At 37.1% G+C, this 21,967-nt stretch overlaps 2 protein-coding genes across 3 annotated transcripts in view; one reads left to right on the top strand and one right to left on the bottom strand.

Annotated features, from left to right (window-relative positions):
• Positions 1-6,936, top strand: part of ACOT9 (acyl-CoA thioesterase 9) — a 27,208-nt gene extending 20,272 nt beyond the window's left edge. For both annotated transcript variants that reach the window (XM_015827771.1, XM_015827763.1), the window contains 4 exons: positions 548-633; positions 4,894-4,981; positions 6,187-6,337; positions 6,798-6,936. In XM_015827771.1, the coding sequence (XP_015683257.1) occupies positions 548-633; positions 4,894-4,981; positions 6,187-6,337; positions 6,798-6,847 (375 nt within the window). In that variant the 3' untranslated portion in view covers positions 6,848-6,936. The remainder of the gene's footprint in view (positions 1-547; positions 634-4,893; positions 4,982-6,186; positions 6,338-6,797) is intronic.
• A 4,846-nt stretch (positions 6,937-11,782) lies between these two features.
• On the bottom strand, positions 11,783-20,124 carry PRDX4 (peroxiredoxin 4). The gene is made up of 7 exons (XM_015827752.1): positions 19,789-20,124; positions 17,652-17,769; positions 16,913-17,029; positions 16,418-16,540; positions 15,964-16,094; positions 12,997-13,031; positions 11,783-11,863 (listed from the first exon to the last, which is right to left on the bottom strand). Exons 1-7 carry the CDS (start codon positions 20,078-20,080, stop codon positions 11,813-11,815), a joined length of 867 nt encoding a protein of 288 aa, XP_015683238.1. The 5' UTR covers positions 20,081-20,124; the 3' UTR covers positions 11,783-11,812.
• Between the last annotated feature and the right edge of the window lie 1,843 nt (positions 20,125-21,967).

Raw genomic sequence — 21,967 nt, 5'->3', positions numbered from 1 at the left:
GTCCACCCGTGTGAGTGGGGGCCTGTATTAATTGGGTCAAGTCCAAGGCCGTCATGGAAGCCAAGAACTCCTGAGCTGCCGCTGACGTCTCCCCCACTGATGGCAGGTTGAAATCCCCCAAGACCATAAGTCTGGGGGTCCCAACCGCCACCCCGGCTATCACGTCAGCCAGCTCAGGCAGGGCTGTTGATACATAGCATAACTTAATAACAGCCAGCTCAGGCAGGGCTGTTGATACATAGCATAACTTAATCTGTTTGCACAAAGAGAATGGGAATTCTGTCAGTCTTCCCTGGGCTTTGTCTGCACCCTGTGGACAATTTCAGTTTTATAAAGTTTAAAAATCCCTTTAACACATACATTTTAATTATTAAAAGTGGTATATTTATTTCTTGCCCAACTCTAGCCCCAATGAAATCATTAATAAATCTATTTATCATTTTAGGGAGTAACTGTACTACAGTAGAGGGTTTGATAACCCATGTCTTTAATAATTTCTGTATAAATGCTCAAAATTCATTAGTCCCATGGATATTTGTGAATATAGGAACGTAACATTTTCAACAGAATCTTTGGAGGCTTTCTCATGAGAAAAGCATATGAACTTGGATGGGCTACTGCCTACAGCTATGGGTAAGTATTAAGTTATCTCTCTCTTCCTATCACTTGAAATATAACATTGCCAGAACATTAGGGAAGGGCGATGTCAATTTTCTTTCCCATCTAGCAGCTCTCTTAAAGTTCTCTTCTTCCTTTGCTTGGTCACTTTGCACAATCTGAGCAAGAAGCATAATGCACTTTAAATCAATGTAAACTAGTTATTAAATATTTTTCTAAGTCACGTCTCATCCTTTCTCATTCTGAAACTGAATTGAACTGAATAAAAATGTACATTGTTTAAAATGTTACAAATAGTCCACAACTTACGACCACAATTGAGCCCAAAATTTCTCTTGCTGAGACATTTGTTAAGTGAGTTTTGCCCCATTTTACGACCTTTCTTGCCACAGTTGTCAAGTGAATTATTGCAGCAGTTAAGTTAGTAACACCATTGTTAAATGAATCTGGCTTCCCCTTTGACTTTGCTTGTCAGAAGGTCTCAAAAGGTGATCACATGACCTCGGGACACTACAACCATCATTGAACCAGTTGCCAAGCATCTGAATTTTGATCACGTGATCATGGGGATGCTGCAATGGTTGTAAGTGTGAAAAATGATCACAAGTCAGTTTTTTCAAGTTCTGTTGTAACTTGGAATGGTCACTAAATGAACTATTGTAAGTCGAGGACTACCTATAGAAGCATACAATAAAAAATGAGGGAGCAGGCTGGCGGGAAGATTGGAAGCAATAGCAGGAAAATATTGGGAAGATTGGGAAGAGGGCCACTGAGCATATGGGAATGGGAAAATGCTGAAACCATTGGGATAGGCAAGTTGGTGGGAAGATGCTGAAAAGAGGAATGGCTAGCAAAAATAGTAGCCATGGAAAGATTTTTGGAAGATTGGAACAGGAAGGGGGTGAACTTAGAACCTTTTGCTGCTTAATTAAATAACAGCCCTGCTGTGAATGATTTTTTTCTACAGCATTCCAGCACTGGATGCAGATATATATGGCCTAATTTTATATGTACTAATATGCTCCTGGGGAGGAAAGCTATGGCAAATCTAGACAGCATACTAAAAAGCAGAGACATCCCGCCAACAAAAGTACGTATACTCACGGCCATGGTTTTCCCAGTTGCAACGTATGGCTGTGAAAGTTGGGCCATAAGGAAGGCTGAGCGCCAAAGAATTGAGGCCGTTGAACTATGGTGCTGGAGAAGACTCCTGCGAGTCCCCTGGACTGCAAGGCGATCAAACCAGTCAGTCCTAGAGGAGATCAACCCTGACTGCTCCTTAGAAGGCCAGATCCTGAAGTTGAAACTCAAGTACTTTGGCCACCTAATGAGAAGGAAGGACTCACTGGAGAAGAGCCTAATGCTGGGAAAGATTGAGGGCAATAGAAGAAGGGGATGACAGAGAATGAGGTGGCTGGATGGAGTCACTGAAGCAGTAGGTGTGAGCTTAAATGGACTCCAGAAGATGGTAGAGGACAGGAAGGCCTGGAGGAACGTTGTCCATGGGGTCGCAATGGGTCAGACACAACTTCGCAACTAACAGCAACAATATACAAAGCATAAACTTTGGTAGTGAGGGAAAATTAAGATCAATCAATCAGAATAGAGCTGGAAGGGACCTTGGAGGTCTTCTAGTCCAACCCCTTGCTCAAGCAGGAGACCCTATACCATTTCAGATAGGTGGCTGTCCAGTCTCTTCTTAAAAACCTCCAGTGATGAAGCACCCACAACTTCTGATGGCAAGCTGTTCCACTGGTTAACTGTCCTCACTGTTAGGAAGTTTCTCCTTAATTCCAGGTTGCTTCTCTCCTTTATTAGTTTCCATCCATTGTTTCTTGTCCTGCCCTCTGATGCTTTGGAAAATAACTTGACCCCCTCCTCTTTGTGATAACTTCTCAAATATTGGAATACTATCATGTCCCCTCTAGTCCTTCTTTTCCCTAGACTAGCCAAATCTAAATCCTGCAACCGTTCTTCTTATGTTTTAGTCTCCAGACCTTTAATCATCTTAGTTGCCCTTCTTTGCCTTTTTTCCTTTTTTGTAATGTGACCAAAACTGGATGCAGTATTCCAGGTGTGGCCTTACTAAGGCTTTATAAAGCGGTACTAATACTTCACGTGATTTTAATTCTATGCCTGTTTATACAACCCAGGATTGTATTAGCTTTTTTGGCTGCTGCCACACACTGCTGGCTCATATTTAAGTGATTGTCCACTAAGTCTCCAAGGTCCCTCTCACAGAAAACTGTTTTTGAGCAGATGCATAGGAAAATAAACCAACACTGTATTAAATTATATTAACTACCATGCCTTTTTGCTTTTCATTTTCACAAAAACCACTTAATTTTAAAAGTCACTATCTGATTATACAATTGTAAATGTATTGCCTGATATAATGTTTTCACATATTTTAGGTTGGCCCAGTACAGTTAAGATTAATTTATCAATACTAATTAAATGCTGTGTCAGATGACAGTGAATATGGATGTAACTTAAGAATGCAGGAACTGAGGTTTTATTCATCTGTTACCCCTGTGTGGCAGAAATCAGTTTGTTGAGATAACAACATCAATTCTTTCCATCTCATTCTGAATAGGATACAGACTTACGACCACAATTGAACCCAAAATTTCCATTGCTAAGCAAGACTGCTATTGCGAGTTTCACCCCATTTTCTTGCTACAGTTGTTAAGTGAATCACTACAGTTGTTAAGTTAGTAACACGGTTGTTAAGTGAATCTGGCTTCCCTATTGACTTTGCTTGTCAGAAGGTTGCAAAAGGCGATCACATGATCCTGGGACACTGCAACCGTCATAAATATATGCCAGTTGCCAAGTATCCAAATTTTGATCACACGTCCATGGGGATGCTACAATGATCATGTGAAAAACGGACATAAATTGTTGTAACTTTGAATGGTCACTTAATGAATGGTTGTAAGTTGAAGACTGCCTATATTGGGTTCACTGAGCATTTGGTATTACCGATTCAAGATTGTAGTAGCTGTAAGAAACAATATTTCCTTAGTAAATAGACATGTATCATTGCACTAAATTCAAGACAATAGCTATTGATGTTATTAGACAGCATGAAAGGAATAAGTATCACCAGTGCAGAGAAGAGAGGGAGAAGAAGGTGAAGAGTTTACTGCTAGCTATAGGGAGTTGCAGTAGAGAAAAGACAGGAGAAAGGTTAATTTGCAGAACATGTGGCTATCCCAAGTGGGCCTTCATCAAATCTCAAAAAAGACCCAGCAGGAACTCTTCCATAACAGACCAAGAAGAAAACAATAAATGAAGCAACGTAGTCATTCCGTACGTTGCAGGAATATCGGAAAAGCTCAGGAGGATCTTCAGCCAACAAAACATACGTGCACACTTCAAACCCAAGAATACACTAGGGCAGAAGCTTGTCCACCCCAAGGATAAAACACCCAGACACAAACTGAACAACGTGGTATATGCAGTACAATGCAGTGAGCCATGTGCAGATCTGTACATTGGGGAAATGAAACCACCTCATAATTGTATGGCACAACATAGGAGATCAAACACATTTTAGTTTGAGTCTATGTTGTCTGACAAAGTTGCAAAGATCTTGTGCTCCCTGGAGGCATTCTTTTTTTAGGTGTACCCTTTAGCACTTGTTCAAAGGAAATTATTACGATCATATCTGATGTTATCAGTTATGTATTGTTATATTCAAATGTAGGGATATATGCTCTTGGCACTGGTGGAAAGGAAAACAAATGCAGTATAAGTCATATCATTTTTATTTGAAGACCATGTTACATTTGAATGGCTGTGGAATTCCACATAATAGTTCATCCTGTTCTTAACAAATGTGAGTTGTTATTTTTACTTGTAGTTATTTTCTAGTAATAGCTTATGAACTGTAAAATCAACTCCTTGAATGCTTAAGTTGATTTTAGCTTAATGCAATAATAAAGTCTCTATACTTGCTAGTGTGAGTATAGTATACTACAATAACCAGTTATGAATCTGAGTTTGTTAGAATTTGTGCAGTAATCAAGAGGATTCCTTAAGATTTTTTTTTCTGGATTGTCATGTATACCTGAAAATCTATATTCCAATGAGTTTGCAAAATATGCATAATTAGATTTGTTTGATATACTAATATTTTATATCATTTATTAACAAATTTCAGGATCATAAGATGTTTCTAACATGGAATATAATTTAAAATATAAAACAATCCATGCCCATCTTTTAAAAGTACATGTATGTGTAAATATGCATTTTTTCTTACACCAGAAACTCCAGACCTTATGTGGTAGCTGTAGATGATATTATGTTTCAAAAACCAGTTGAAATTGGATCCTTACTATTACTTTCTTCCCAGGTAATAGACTAAACATATTAATAGATCAAACTAATTTAAAATGTTTGGATTACTCCACCTTTGAACATTAAGAAGTTGGATAAATATTGATCTTTTTAAAATATAGGTAGTCCTTGACTTAAAATGGGAATTGGGGCTGAAATTTCCATCGCTAAGTGATGTGGTTGTAAAGTGTGACTGCTTTGCTATCAATCTCTGCAATCATGGTTGCGGTCGTTAACTAATCTGCACATAATTGTTAGGCAAGGTAACTAACTTCCTGCTGGCTTTCCATAACCAAAGTCAATGGGGAAGCCAGCAGGAAATTGCAAATCCCAGGCTGGCTGGCAGGTAAATGATTGGGAGGTTGGGGAGGGAACAAGGGAGTGGACAGAATTATGGGAGAGGGTGTATGTGAGGGTGCAGGGTGTGTGCAAATGGCTGGCACAATGCAAGCACAGAGGTGCTGGCAGAGAGTACATGGGTGGGGAAGAATTCCCCAGTGACTTGCAACCTTCCCTGTGTCATGGTTCCGACAGATGAAACTCTTCAAAAGAACTTTGAGGCATTGTTTTACCTTAAAGAATTTTTTATTTGAGAAACAAAGTATCGGCACTACATAGTTAAAGCCAAAAACTGAATTCCCCTCCCCGGGCACAAAGTAGCAAAGCACAATTCCCTCCTTCAATTAATAATCATAAATCACATTCCCCAATTACCTTGAAGCGCAGGCTTTCTCCCCAGCTCTCCAAATCTTTATCAACTCTGGGCGCAATAATCTTGGATTCCCACGGCTGAGTTATTATTGTTATGACTAACTGGTCTCTCATCCACATCCCCCCTCCCAGCATCAACTAACTCTAAAAGCGAAAGAGTAAAATGGCTGCATTTCCATCTGTTGTCAAAGCAAGAACATCCGATGTTAGCAGCGTTGACACCCTGATGGCTTCTCCATTGACTTGCAGATGGCAATTACGTAATAGCAAGCAACCAGTTGGAAGTGTGAACTAGTTGCCAAATATCTAGATTGTGATCACATGACCAGTGGGGCACTGGGATGGGTGGAACTTCAATGGCCAGTTGTAACCAATCCTCATAACTTTGAACCATTGCTGAACAAATTGTTGTAGATGAGGACTACCTATAATAAAATGTCCTGCATATTTTATTCGTTTTTGAATATCTATACCTGATAATCAGTTGATCCTAATTTTTAATTTTGAAAGGTATGTTATACTGAAAAAAATAACATCCAGGTTCGGGTGCACAGTGAAGTTTATGATCCAGACACCAGGGTCCACCATACAACCAATGTCTTCCATTTCACATTTATGATAGAGAGGGAAATACCAGATGTTGTTCCCAAGACATATGGTGGTGAGTAATCATTTCAATATCTCACTGTCTATGTCAATAAAAAAACAATTTGTAATGAATTCTAACATAGTTTAAAAGTAGTGATCTTTAGAAATATGAGCTTGCTTGTTTTTTCTCCCTCTCATAGCTTCATTTATCTGGTGCTATGGCATACTAATCTATGCCATCAGTTTTCAGATTAATTTCAGTATTTCATCTGTACCTAAATCATATTTCATGTCCTCTATTAGTATTGATCTTCAGTTTTTTCAGTTTGTATTATACAAATTATCTTAAATTAAAGAACTAATTAAGCATTATTATGATGATGAAGACACAAACACTGGTTTTAGCTATCTGGAAAAAGCAGGCTTAAAAAAATTAGGAAAATTAATATGTAAAGAAAATAGTGAAAAATAAAAAAGCCCTGAGCATCCAATTGATCATGTAATGAAACTTGACATTTTTGCTTTTCTTTCAGAATCTATGTTGTATTTGGATGGAAAACGGCACTTTGAAAACACAGCATAGGATCAATACAGAATTACAGCTTTGGATGGCCTTGGAAACTTCAACTATAGTGGTTATCAGAAAGAATAAAAGTATTTTAACTCCAAAAACTTCAAAAACAGTACAGAAATGTTATAAAACATTTTAGATTTCTATTCAGGTATTTTTGTTACTATTTATACAAATATTTTAATGTTCTCATTGCATATATTCTTCATATGTTTAAGCATAAAACAAATATAGAATATCTTGCTGAGGATCCAGTTATGATTGGGATGGATAAAATATTGTGTAAATAAATAATCAGTAGCAACCAAAAAAAAGCTACGTTTGAGTAGGAAGTATAGAAAATAGTATGGAATAATGCTCCTGAATATCTTTCATATCTTTTAAAAACTTGTACATTATTTAAACTCATATGCAGCATATAGTGGGGATACTATATTGGGCCAATTAAGACATTTTCCCCCTTTCCCTTTGGATTCATAAAAAATCTCATTGTGCTGATTGGTAGTTGTTTTTTTAAAGTTTTTTTTGGTAAGCCTGGTTCTTTGTATTTGTACAAACCTCCTGTTCTGTCCTGGTACTGATAGTAAAATGTGATCCTTATATAAAGTGCTGATTCCTCACTGAGACAAATCAGAAACTGAAAATAGTGCTGTTTTCATAATAATAAACTATGACCAACTCCTGCTGCCATAGGAAGGTTTTTGGATTAATAAATGTCTCATGAATCTTGTTTTTACTGCACTCCTAGGAGATACTGAAAATTATGAACAAATGTATATACATACATATATGTTAACCAAAAAAGAAAGAAAAAACGAACACCAGGATATAATAAACCAGACTGTTTAATATAAACAAGCCTGTGGTTAAAAAGAGTCACTAAGCTTTTGTCAGACCAAACTGCCGACGTCATCAGAGTTGGAGTAAAAGGAGATCAGGAAGGCAGTTCATGTAACCTCCTGCCTCTGTGCCCGGCTCCTTGAACGTATCATCGGCCCGTTGTTTGTATTAATCCGTACCACGCAGAGTTGTTCCGCATCAGGCAAACTGTCCTTGGCTCCGCTAGTTGTTTTACGATCCTCAAGTGCTCTTTTAGAGCATGTGCAAGCACTTGGGGGGCGGCTGTCAACCCATCCCTGCGCCCAGTCTCCTCCCTCCCAGGGCCATTATCCTCCTCCACCCCCAAGGCCATTGTCGTCTCACCCGTAATTCCTCCGCCCCAGTCCTGCAAAAAGCAGCTGTTCTGGCATTCCTGCTCTCCGGCTTCCCCCTCCCTCCCCCTCCTTCCAGATCACCTCTGCGCGTCCGTCCCCGGCTTAGGGCCGTTTGGTCCATCATCTCGGTTCATGGGAGTCGTGGTCGCCTCACCTGTAGAGCCATCGTCCCAATTATGCAAGATGCTGTCCCATTATTTGTTAATTCTGCTTCTTAGATTTTTCATGTTTCCTTGAATAATTTTAGAAAGGATTCTGATTTATATCTAAAACCAAAACATGTTAATTAGTGGATTTTATGACAAGAATGTAATATCTTTTGTCTGAATCAATATATTGATCAATCTAGGCCATAACCTCAAGTTCAGTGTAATGCTGTGTCTTCATGAGTTGAAAGCTCCAATTAATGCAGAATGCAATGATCTATTTCTTGACTAAATGAGATCATAATAATAATACATAGATCAGTGACAGAATCAAAATTATCTGTTATGAAAAGGTCCAAATGTTAGCTCTGGCATTTAAAAATTTAGATAGCTAGGAATTAATATAATTTAGAAACCATATTTTGTCTATTTTTCTTTTAGTTGGATTTTAAGGTCATGAAAAATGCTTCTTGATTGCACAAGCATAAAAAGTATTTATGCTAAGTTCAAAATAATATCGGCCACAACTATGGAAATTTTCAAGTGTCAATTCTCTTCTAAAAACCAGTGAAAATTTTGATAAGCATGTGGCATATCAAGTATAGGGATCCACTAAATGGGATTCACGGCATTATTTTCCAAAATTTCTACAAAACTAGTTGGGGTAGTTTTTTAGAAGCTGGGATCAAGAGATTACTCTTAAGTGAAAGTGTCAGAGACAGAACTGATCATAAGTAAAAAGGCAACAATTCTACTGCAAACAGGTGCATCTGTATATGGTGGTTTATTATTCACAAGAAATTATTGTTCTTTCAGGTTCTCTGAATATACTTGGTTTCTTTAGAAGCATTTCCTTGCAATATCCCATACATGATATTTGTTAAGATTTTTGCTTTTATTACAAGTTATTTCATCAGGACTTTCTAGTTAAAGCTTGCTTTCAGAAACCACAGTTGGGAAAATAAAAGTGATCTTGCACATTAGAACACTGCTATTGAATATTCTGTATCTTCATAATAAGCTAATAAATATATAACTGAGAAAACTATTTGCCATCCATCTCCATTTTTATTCTGTAATTGTTTGAATTAGTTTCATTTATTAATGCTAGTTATTGGTAATTAGCATCATTATGCTAATAGTGAAACTTTATTGTTTGGGATATTTAATTTAGCTATTGCATTCTCTAAACCAAGAGAGCAACTCCCCCTGCTGGAAAGTCAGAGCATAATCATAATCTTTATGAAATGATTAATTGAAATTTTAATTTGGCATTGCCCAGAAAATCATTTGGAAATAACTCAATAGCTCAAACTACCAAGGGCCACCTAAATAATCTATATGAGATGTATGTGGTTTCCAACTGAACACTTATTTTCTGCTCACTAATGCCTTAAACATTTTCAAAATTCTCAAAACAGTAAGATCCTTAAAAGTATTCAAATTATCTTAACTCAAATATTCAAATAAAAGTTTTCAGAACAATGAGAAGCACTAGTTATAAAATAGTGAAAATTTGAATTACATATTCTATAATCCAGTGGAAGCTTTTAAAAATGTATCATCATTCTACTAAATTTGGGATATTTACTCCTTAAGTAAAATTGAAAAGCTTTTGTTGGGAGTGGCAAGCCTGGATTATACTGGGTGCTATAGACATCTGACTGTCCATTACAGATGTTTACAACAAGACAATTGCATTGCCTTTTTCATTAGTCAGGAACGCTATGCTTGTGCAGACTTTATTGCTGCTGATACTTGCACTCCATATGAGTCTTTATAGCAGCCAATATCACTACAGTATATGGTCAAAGGGAATTATTCAGTCTACATATAATTGAGAGGCTGAAAGGGATTAACTAACGCACATATGTATTGAATTCCTGATTAGGGCTGCAAGGGTTTACTTTGGAATTTATTTCAGTTGGATAATCTCTTGGATTCAACCTTGGGTAATTAAGATGTCGGTCCTTGGCCTTGCACATGGCTTTTAATTAAATAGAAATAACTTAATATACCACTTCATAGTGCTTCATTATTCAATTTCATCCTTCCAGTTTAAAATGCACATATGCATTTTATAGCAGAACAACAACAACAACAACAAAAAGATGGCTATTCCCTCATCATCCAGAGCTCTAAATCCTCTGGAGACTGCTTTCTTGCAGTCTCCTTGCAAGGATCTCAAGTCCTCTCCTTGTCAGGAGAGGAATTACAAAAAAACAGTCTATTTGCCAGCTCTTCATTCCATCACAGTCATCAGCTTTCCTTTTAGTCGAGTTGTCCTCAATTCACCCTATCCTTCCTGGTCCATCTTTTTGCTCAAACTTTGCTCAAGTACTTTTAAAAGGACATTCACCTACTTCCTTTTTTGATCATTTTCAGAAATTGCTTAATAGTTTTCAACTATTAAGAGCCTTTGGATCAACATGTTTTACAGCAGGGTGAGTTTTCTTCAGTTCTTAGAGAATGAAGTTTTAAATTCAAGTTTAAGGATTTAAAAAAAGCTTTTGGAATAAATAGCAAAAGGATGATTAAAACTTTGATTTTGGAAAGTTGCAAACTAAGAATCCAGATGGATCTGAAATAAGACTTTGGAATTAATTGTAAGAATCCTTCCCATGGGAAAGTGCTTTTGAAGTCTCTTTAAAAAAATTATAGGATAAGACTTTGAAGATTGGCTACTGGAAGGAAGCACAAGAAACTAAAGGTTACAATTAAAGGAGAAGAACACTTAAATTTAACTTATTAATATAAAATGGAACAAAATATTTTAATATTGGACATATTAAAGGACATTTTTAGCAATGGACCCAGAATTTAATTTTAAGAATGTCTATCTCTATAGATAGACTGTATTTAAAAGATATTATGGAAGAGGAACAGGTTTTATCAAACAAGACTGAAACTGATATGGTCTAGATTTAAAAATAACAGGCTACAAGAATCATATGGAAAAAGTTGCCACAATGAACATAGAAATAAAACTGGCTGATGTCTTAATAATTAAAGAGAAAATACAAATATAGAGTGACCTGGATAATTTTCCACTATTGGATTTACAAAAGATACTTCTTTAAGGTTTAAAGAATTTTGTTAGACGGGACAAAGAAAAATGAAATCTAGTTCTAGGACATCATTTGAAGGGATTAAGGATTAAGATAGTTAGAAGTAAAAGGAAAGAATATATACCGTGTTTCCCCAAAAGTAAGCCCTACTCCAAAAGTAAGCCCCAGCTGATTTTCAGGGGGGTGGTGGGCCTAATATAAGCCCTACCCCGAAAGTAAGCCCTAGTGCAGAGTGGGGTGAGTCAGCCCAGATCTTCCGTGCGACAGCTGGAGCGCCGCCCCTACTAGGGCTCTTTGATCAAGAGAGAAGTAATTTATATATGACTTTATACATTTATTTTTTTACTATATTTCTTTCTTTTTCTACTTGCTTTCTTTTCTGTATTTTTTTTCTTTTTATTTTTTTATTTTATTTTGTTTTAGTTTATTTGTTTTAAGTATAATTTTAAATTATTATAAAAAGAACAACAAATCCAAAAGGAATTAACAAAATTAATGGAATTTTATTTATAATTTTTAGTTGTAAGCTATCTGTTTACAAGAAAGCAGTCAGTTCACTTTACCAAAATACTTCAATTTTCCTGCAGGATCTGGAATTATCTGCAAAAGAAAAAAAAAGTATTTCTATGAAAAGACAGTCTTTATATGCATGAATGATTGGTTTTGAAAAACTATATTAATCTATAGCCTAAAATGATTGTCTTACATTACATATTTAGAAAACATTTTTTGCAGCTCTTTTCCTTATCACATTTTCAAAGAATCTTCAGATTGATTAAAAAACAGATACAGATATCCACATACTTACACACTACATTCTGTTGATCTTACATAAATTCTACTTTACTTTAAAAAATGGAAGTCCCCTAGTTAGAAATTCTTTAATAGCTATTTTGGCTCTTTGCTTTATTTAGTCCCATCCAGCCTAACTATAAGTATCTGCAAGTATTACTTACAACATTATCTTTAAAAATAGCCACAGCCAATGCCAGTAAGGAGTTTTGTAAAAATAAGAAATTATAATGTAGAGGGGTTTTTTTTAGATTTGAGGAAGGCAGGTTGATACTTACAGAAAAAAATGGCTGAAACACACTGGCTCAAATGTTTTCACAATCTATATCTAACTCAAAAATCATTTTCTGTTGAAGTGCTATAGAATTCTAGAGAAAAATCTGAATATTAATTCAATCTACAATATCAACTCTTAAGAAAGTATTTATATAAGAGGTATACTTCCTTTGAAATAGATTTTTCCAAAGAATTCAAACAATGAAAAATAAAGCATTAGAAATACAGGGAATAAATACAGTTTGCTCACTATGAATTTCTATCTTGACTGACTGAACTGAAAACTGCAATAATTTCTTGATATTGTAACATTTGCATGTGGTGAAGGAATTACTTCTATATGCTTCAAGCATACCCGAAAGTTCAGCATTTGAATAGATGTAAATAATTAGTAGTTCAGGTCTGACATAGGCCCTAAATGCCACTATGCCAAGCAAGATGGCAGGGTAATGAGATGTACTTAAAGTACATAAAATGTCACTGTGCTATTGCAGCAAACTTTCATTTTCATGCAGGGTAGAAAACTAGATAGTTAAATGGCACTAAAATTGCTGGCACACTGTTTTTGGCATATGGGTGACATTTTCCCATGTGACATTTTCTATTAAGACTGTGTGTGTTAATAGGTATTTTTCAAATAATAGTGCTTAAAGAATTCAACTTACTGTTTCACTGCCTGGTTTCCACCCAGCAGGACAAACTGAGAAAATAATGAAGACAAACGTTAATATGTTGATTAAAAATTAACAAATAAACTTGTTTTTTTCTTCTTGTTCTGTAGACTACTAAGGTCAAATACCTACTATAAAGATTAAAAAAAAGATTTTCTGCAAATAAAAATTTGATTGCGAAGTCCTAATTCTAAGTACCCAGGCCTAGACTGGTTGAGTTTTTCAGCTACCGTATTTTCCGGCGTATAAGACGACTTTCTAAACCCTGAAAATCTTCTCAAAAGTCAGGGGTCGTCTTATACGCCCGGTCGTCTTATACGCCGGAATATACAGTATCCATATAATGAATGCTTGGGAAGGGAAAATGCTCAAGGTTGCTTCTGGGAGCGGCGGGGGGGGGGAGATACAGAGTTGCCGGCTGCACAAACAGAAGCCCCTTTGTGCAGCCCCTTCCAGTTGCTTCACCGCGTGTCCTTTTTTGTTTTTATATACATCTATCCATAGATTTATATTGATACTTTGCAACCCCCCCCGCCGGAGAGTGATTGCATTAAGAAAAATCTGATGTTGCGGGTGGGGGAGAAAGAACTATCTGCTCCCCCGCGCCACTTTCCCGGCCACGTCGCCTTCTCGCGGCCTCGGCTCGCACCCCCTTTTGTTGCAAGCGACCAATCAATCCTCGCTACTCTTCTGCTGCCGCCACCACCTCCTCCACTCTTTCTCCAAAGGCTGAGCCCGCCCCCGCCAGCCAGCCAGCCAGCGAGAGAGGAGCGAGCCTCGGTGGGACGAGTATGCCATCCCACGCCACCTCGCCTCGCCTCCGCTCGCCCAGCTGCCTTGCTCGAGGGCCAACTGGAGACCAGGAGGAAGGAGGACGGACCAGCATCTGAGGGGCCGGGCCGGAGCGGATCGGGCGGTGTCATCGGAGTCGGGCGGCTGGCTGTGCCCTCCCCTATTGTCTCCGCTCGGCTCGGGACTGGCTCGGACAGCCATTGGTGCTATTTAAAGCTATTTTGCTTTAATTATGGTTGTTGAATAAACATCAGTACCTTCACACATGGGCTAAAGCCATAATCCATGATTTGCAAACATCAGTAGCTGGATATATGTAACCTACATTAAACCAGTCATAATGGTTTAGGGTAATAGAAGAATCTATTTATTCATATCCTGTTCTATGTATACCTCAGTTGAGTGGACAGGAATAATAGGGGTTTTTTTTAATCTGTCCAAAAAGAAAGTAAAACATGGCTTAAGATGGGCTTGGTCTCACAAGCTGTCCTCCTGCTATTCAACTACCGTATTTTCCGGCGTGTAAGATGACTTTCTAAACCCTGAAAATCTTCTCAAAAGTCAGGGGTCGTCTTATACGCCCAGTCGTCTTATACACCGGAATATACGGTAACTCTTTGTATCTGGAACATATATGCGAGGATGTAGGCATTGCTTCAGCACTAAATAACATTTTAATTTATTTCTTCATAAACTTGTTTAAAATCAAGAGTGATATAAATAAACATGAAGCAGTCTAATTTTTGTTGTGCATATGTATACAAATCTTGTTTTTTAACTAGATGAATGTTTAACCAAATTCAAGTTTAGCTTCTGCATATTATGCTGTAATTCTTAAACTAATTACTTGTTTCTAGTACATGTTTTTAACTTCAACACATGTAACACCGCTCCTGCGCGAGCTGCACTGGTTACCAGTGGTCTTCCGAGTGCGCTTTAAGGTGTTAGTTACCACCTTTAAAACGCTCCATGGCATCGGACCTGGTTACCTCCGAGACTGCCTTCTGCCACAGATTTCCTCCCATAGACCGGTACGCTCCCACAGAGTGGGTCTCCTCAGGGTGCCGTCGGCCAAACAATGTCGGCTGGCGACCCCCAGGGGGAGGGCCTTCTCTGTGGGTGCCCCCACCCTCTGGAACGAACTACCCCCCGAGATCCGGACGATTCCGGATCTCCTTACTTTCCGCCGCGCCCTCAANCTTAGGGATGATTTTAAGAATAATTTTAATAGGAAATACAGCTTCTAATATTTGGTTTTTAATTTGGTTTTATAGGGGTTTATATTTTTTGTATTTTGTATCTGTACTTGTTTTAATATGCTGTGCACCGCCCTGAGTCCTGCGGGAGAAGGGCGGTATATAAATTAAATTATTATTATTATTATTATTATTATTATTAGTAATAGAATATTAGTAATATGTTTTATAAGCAGAAAGTACACTTTAGACAACGAAAGTAGGATATCTATAGCACTTTACAACATATTAATTTTCTCAATCAGTACAAGCAAAGTGTCCCAGATTCTCCGGTGACATAGATCAGAAATATTAAATTTAATGGTAGATAGTCATTCTGTTAATCAAATGTGAATAATCTTGATGAAGATGTGAAAAGGGTAGCACATTACACATTTGATATAGATCCGATACCATCTGTGGCAGTATCTATCCAGTTATTATAGCAGTGTTTAATGGTATAGTTCTGGTTATTACAGATCTATGAATCTGAGTAGGATTTTTAAAAATCTGAATAACGATATGAAGAAAGAGAACATCCACTGCTTTCCTTTTTTGTATAGTGATTGACTAATATACAGGAGAAAGATACTACAATTTCAGGATTATTCCAGCTTGGAGTTTTGAGGGAATAATGAACCATATTCCAAGTGTTATAACTTTGTATTTAATTGCTATCGCTACCAAAACATTTATTTTATTTATTAGACTTTTATCCCATTGTTATTACTTTATAAGTAACTCAAGGCAGCGAACATACATAATATTCTTTCTTCCTTCTATTTCTCCCACAACAATCCTGTGAGGTAAGTTGGACTGAGAGAGAGTGACCTGCCCAAAATAATCCAGCCAGCTTTCATGCTTAAGACAGAATAGAATTCAGTCCCCTGGTTTCTACGCCAGAACCACTGCACCAAACTGAATATAGAAGTACCTTCTCCATGTTTGTCAGTATATTGGAATGCTTGTACTAGACGAAGGCTTTCATCTACCGATCTGCCAACAGGAAGATCATTCATTGTTATTTGCCGAAGAACTTTCTTGTCATCAATAATAAACAGACCTCTGTGAAAAGATTTTAAAAAATGAACAAGAAAAATTTCATTTTTGAAAATAGTGAAATATGTATCTGCTACACCCTTTTTATACTGTATACTAAAACAAAATAGTTAAAAATAATTAAAAATTCTCTAAATGCTTTGTACTATTTTTAATTTCACCATTTGAATATATACTGTAGATTTTTGATTATTAAAACAATTTAAATAATTTATGTATTAGAAATAAGATATAACAAATATTTGATTAAAAAAGTTGAAGCATTCCATATTTTTCTTATCACTGCTGCAATATATGTATTAAAAAACCCAGAACAGTTAATATTATACCTAAGAGCATGTCCTTGGTCCTCTAGATAAACTCCATAGTCTTTTGAAATCTGGTGTGTCAAATCAGAAAGAAGAGGTATCTTCACTGGTCCAAGTCCTCCTTGTTTTCGAGGTGTATTTATCCTATTACAATAAAAAGTAGCCAAATATTCAATTAAAGCATTATTTTATACTTTAGTAATCTTGTACAGGTAATTGGTATCATAAATATGTTTCCAAAGTATATTTAATCACAAAATTGAGGATTCAGTTCCAGTGCATAAAATTAAATGAAAAAATTCTTAATGGAAGAGTAAGGCAGCCCTGTGGTTCTCAAACATATTGAGATAGCTCAATAATGTTACTTTAGTGACTCATACATGCAATTAATTCAGATAAATTTAAAATTTATGGTATAAGGATTATAATAAAATTTTCAGGTATCACATTTGTTTGAATTTTACAGGATTATAAAATAATAATTTGTATAAGTAAAAAGATAGGAAAAGAACATACCATGCTAAATGAGTGAATTGTGAATCTACTGAGCAAGCTACCACTTCAGCATCAATTGCTTTAAATTCTTCAATTCTGTCACTAAATGCTATTATTTCCGTTGGACACACAAATGTGCTAAAGAGAGATTAAAATTAGATATTTTAAAAATTGAAATAATAGTTTAAATGCTGTATTATTTTAAATGCTATATTGCTAATGCAAGGATATTTTTTCCATAGTGTTTAAGAAAATTTCTTGAACTGTAATCTTATTATATTGACTACCTAGTATTCTATTCTGAACATTTCAGACAAGTACTATGCATGGGCATATACTTACAGTGCCAATATAACTATGTATTTTATGACATTAAGATATTAATAAGCACTTATTTGGTAGCACAAATAAATCAATTTCACATTTTCAACTTTTTTCAATATAACTTAGCAAAATGCAGTTGCAAGAATAAGTAAAAATGTTTGTGTATATTCTAAAATCTGTATCACAGATTTATATCTTCTATTTATTATCAACTGTGCTTAAGATAACCAGCAATAATAAAATAAAGTATTCAAAGCTGGCCATTTTCTGTATTGTATATCTCTTCTCCCATTTTAATGTTTTCAACATGGGAAAAAAATCCCTTAATTCCTTTCATCTAATTTTTTTTTGTCTACGCATGGAAATATCTATGAAATATTTCTGCTCAACAAACATGATTTTGCAAAAACACATATGTACTAACACATTTGCTTACAAATCAAGAGGATAAAAGAAGAAAATAACGTATTTTCCTTCAAAATCTGCCAATTTCAGTTCTTTAAACTCTCCATTGATCACAGCTGTTCCCTCCCAGTCAGGTGCTGATTTAGAAACTAAAACAATAGCAACAAACAAAAGATGTAAACATTTAAATCAACATTTTGATTTTATTTCAAATAAATAGTAATAAATAGTGGTATCACTCAAAGTGAATGGGTAATATTCTCTGTCCCGTAAATGAAGAAAAATGCAATTTTGTTTCAAAAACAGTATTTAGTAGTCAAATTATTAAACATTTCTTTTAACTTTTGCATTTATTTTTTTACTGCAACAACATATAGTCTTAGGAATTGTTAAACTACTAAAATCCATGAATTTTTAAAACTGATGTATGTAGAAATACCATCCCAAATATTTAAGGATTGAATTAATGCTTTTATTGCTGAGAATTATGGCTAAACTTTGTTCTATGAGACATTATTTGAAATGTATAAAATAAAGTTAAACAAATTTTTAAATCAGTTTATTTTATTTTTTTTAAAATAGCATAGTAAAATATGTAAAAGTAGTTGCTTATTAAAACTATTACAGTACATGTTGACAGTACATTGTATGCTACAAAAAAGGTAAATGTTTATGTTCGTAGTGATAAAATATGCTGACATAAATTTCTGCAAAATATTCACATGATTCAGTGTACTGTATAGTTATCTGTATATATAAAAATAGATTATACATAAACACGTGTATAAATTAGATACATTTACTATATACACACACAGAGTATGTAAAATTACATAGAAGCAAGTACCTAATGCCACTGAAACTAAATTCAGACTGAGATCGTAACCAATAGAGACTGAATGACCATTCAGGTTAGAAAAGAAAGATTAAATTCTTAACTGAGCAATTTTATACGTACCTACTTTTTATACTGACCTGTATACTCTCAGTATATCTCTCAATATATAATACTGTAAGTTAGAAAGACAACTGAAGATGTTATTGGAACATGCTTGTACCAGAACATTTGTGTGGTATGGATATTTTAAAATGTCTGATATTTTAAAATTATTTCCCAAGAAATAATTTTGGATTATTTGTAATGGATTAATAATAAATTTTAGTCTATAAAAATAGCAGTCTAAAGCATTTGCCTATAATCTAATAATAGATGCACCCAAGATATAAGGGGGGCAGTTTTGCAAATAATTCTAATAAAACTTACAAAGAAAGTCAAGTAGGCGTATGTGAGAATGAAAGAATAGTTTTGTCTGTCATGCCATTTATTTATTATGAATTGCTAGTATAATTCATTCTTAGAATGTCCCAAGAAACTATACATTTTTAGAAATGTATTAAGTGTAGTAATATTTTTCTACCATTTCATAACTAGGCCCCAAACTAGTGTTTCTAAAAGAATGACCCTGATTCTCCTGGTTCTTTCTATGACTCATTACACCAGAAGTTTTTCCTGACGTGTCCTTTGTCTGAAGTTGTATTTAGCAGATATTTGGAACAACAAACAGTATTTGTGATTGCTGTTCAATTTAACCCATTTCTTCTCTGCTCATAGTGGCCTGGGAAAACATTTAAATCCTTTTCTGAGTTTTTGAAGAAAGCCTTTTTATTACCTCCATACTGTTGTTATTAAGACGTCATATATGGTAAGTGAGCAAGAAAAGAGACTTGGTGTGACAACTCTTTTTCTGGCATCACAATACATATCTTTTAAGCTCTACCACGGGCCTTTGTGTTACCGTGCAATACATCAGCTTTCTCCGTGCTAACAGCACTCCAGATGTGTCGGATTTCCCACGGCCTCCCACCCTAACTGCAAACCATTCTTGGAGCCTGGCTGAGGAAGACCAAATGCTCTTAAGGGACAGGCTCTGTGCGAGAAGGGTGGCCTTTCAAGTAGGGTCTCTGCAGACCCGACGGCAGCAACGACAGGAAGCCCAGCTTGCAATTAGGAAAGGTACAGCAAAGGCGACGGGGAGAAGACGGGGCCTTCGGGTCTTTCTCTCACTCCAGGACTGAAAAACCAAGGCAGAGGCTGGCTGGGGCAGCTCTGCCTCGCCCCGTCCCCCTCTCCCGGCCGCATGGTGTGGCGGCCTTTTTTGTGCACCTACTCTTGGCCTTGCTGAGGTGGAGTGAGTGGTCTTTGACGGGCACCCGCGATGCCTCGCCAGGATACACCTCGCCCCCGGCGTAGTAATGGCACTTCTCGTCGCCGAAGCCGAAGCTCTGAGCAGCCTCAGCAGCCCCCGCCTCCTCGGACATCGTAGCCGCCAACACCAGCAAAATCATGGAGCAGACTGCTAACGGTTCTGACACGGGTTTCAACCGCCGGCGCCTCCCGCTCATCCTCGCCGCCTCCTGGCTTTCGCTCCGCGGCCCGCGCGCCAGCCTTCCGACCACCATAGCCCGCGGATCAGCTGCACGTCTCACTGGCCCAGCTGGCAGAACGCGACAGGGAAAAGAAGGCAGGACAGGCCCGGAGGAGGAAGAACCAACCAACCGAGCTGCTTTCTGGGGCGGGGCCGACGGCCGTCCCACTCTGGGAGACGCGCAAGCACGGCAACGGCCGCGCTTCCCCCCTTCGCTTCGCAGAGACGCGCAGCTGGCTGTGGCTGTTTTGTGGAGACCCCTGGGAGACGTTGGTTGATCAGCCTTCCCCGTTCTCTTAAAGTCATTGTTCAGGAGCTTAAAGCCTGTTCTGTTTAAAACTACATGGTGCGAAGCCCGTGCCTTTGAATAGATTTAAAAGCTGATATATCAGCGCTGTTGATTATATGCCATCAAGTCAGTGTCGACTCTTAGAACCGCATAGATAGATTTTCTCCGTGGCGATCTAACGCTAAGCTGGTCCTGTAGATCTTCCAACGGTGCATCTGAATCCATACACTTTCCTACTGGTTCCACTTCTCTTTCCTTCCAGTATCAGCACTATAGTTGAAGAGTTACTACATTTGTGATGTTTTTGAACGTTTAAACTTTCTAAACTATGACCTATCCCTTTGTTGTGTGTACACTGAGAGCTTATGCACTGGAGACAAATTCCTTGTGTGTCCAATTACACTTGGCCAATAAAGAATATTCTATTCTATTCTGTTCTATTCTATTATATTCTATTCTTCTGTGGGGAAAGACATTTGTCAAGTCTAACATAATGATTATTTTAAGGGAAGATGAGCAGAACTAATGTGATATGATGCCACAAATTTCCAATTTTACAGGTAGTCCAGGTTACTGTGATCAACAGTATCAAAAGTTGCTGAGAGCACAAAAATGACAAAAAACAACAACACAAACCCACTGGAAACTTCCACTAGTGCAAAATGAAGTAGCCTGAGTTCTTTTTGGGCAGTCTTGTTCTTGGATGTCCTCTGCTGTGGGAACTGTACCAGCTATTGTATCACTTTGATGCGTTACTAGGTGCCTGTGATCACCTATAAAACTCTACATGGCTCACAGCTTGATTGTTTATGACTTGTTATCCCAGATAGAGCTTGCCTACTTTTCTCAGTGAGTAGAGAATTGCCTATTGAGGGGAAGAGAGGGAGGGAGGGAAGAATTTGATAAAGTAGATCACAGCCTACTTCTTTTTAAGAAAGAACAGTAAGGGATAATCTATACCGCTACCAGATGTATTTGCAGTTGGCTGACCAACTGCACTCAGTGTGGTCCTCAATTGAAGCACATTTACATAGAGGGAAGTATGCAGTACCTCAAGGTTCTGTTGGGCCCAGTGTTCTTCATCATTTTTATAAATGATCTAGATGAGATTGAGGGGCATTCATCAAATTTGCAGATGATACAAAGCTGTGGGGAATTGCTTTGAAAGATATGCTCATGATCATCAGCTAGCAGTGTGCTGCAGCTGCCAACAAAGCCAGTGCAGTCCTAGGCTGCATCAACAGAGGGATAAACGTAAGCTTACAGGAAGTGATAATACTTCTCTACACTATACTAGTGAGGCCACATTTGGAACACTAGTTCTAGTTATCATGATACAAAAAAAAAGATACTGAGGACATGGAAAGAATGCAGAGAGGAGCAACAGATGATAATTTAGTCTGGAGACTAAATTGTATGATGAATGATTAAGGTCTTGTGGAAAACGAAAGAACTCTTACGAATTCCGGAGGGGTTAGCAGAGAAGTTTAATTGCGCAAGGTCCAGAGCATATTAGAGATAGGCAATTCTGAACGAGGAGGGCGTGATTAGACTTCAGTTTTTATACTCCCCTCCTTAAAGAACAAAGGGCTACACATTGAAATTCACACTGTGATACATTAGGAACGTTTC

Source organism: Protobothrops mucrosquamatus, unplaced genomic scaffold (genome assembly GCF_001527695.2).
Source record: "Protobothrops mucrosquamatus isolate PMUCROS unplaced genomic scaffold, P.Mucros_1.0 scaffold_217, whole genome shotgun sequence".
Lineage (NCBI taxonomy): Eukaryota > Metazoa > Chordata > Lepidosauria > Squamata > Viperidae > Protobothrops > Protobothrops mucrosquamatus.
This window is presented reverse-complemented; position numbering and strand designations above follow the sequence as displayed.

Coding starts and splice junctions, on each gene's coding strand:
- PRDX4 (XM_015827752.1), bottom strand. CDS start 20,080: ATGGTGGTCGGAAGGCTGGCGCGCGGGCCGCGGAGCGAAAGCCAGGAG. Junction 16,541..16,912: donor CAATTCACTCATTTAGCATG/GTATGTTCTTTT, acceptor TTATTGTAATAG/GATAAATACACCTCGAAAAC. Junction 11,864..12,996: donor GGAAACCAGGCAGTGAAACA/GTAAGTTGAATT, acceptor TTTCTTTTGCAG/ATAATTCCAGATCCTGCAGG.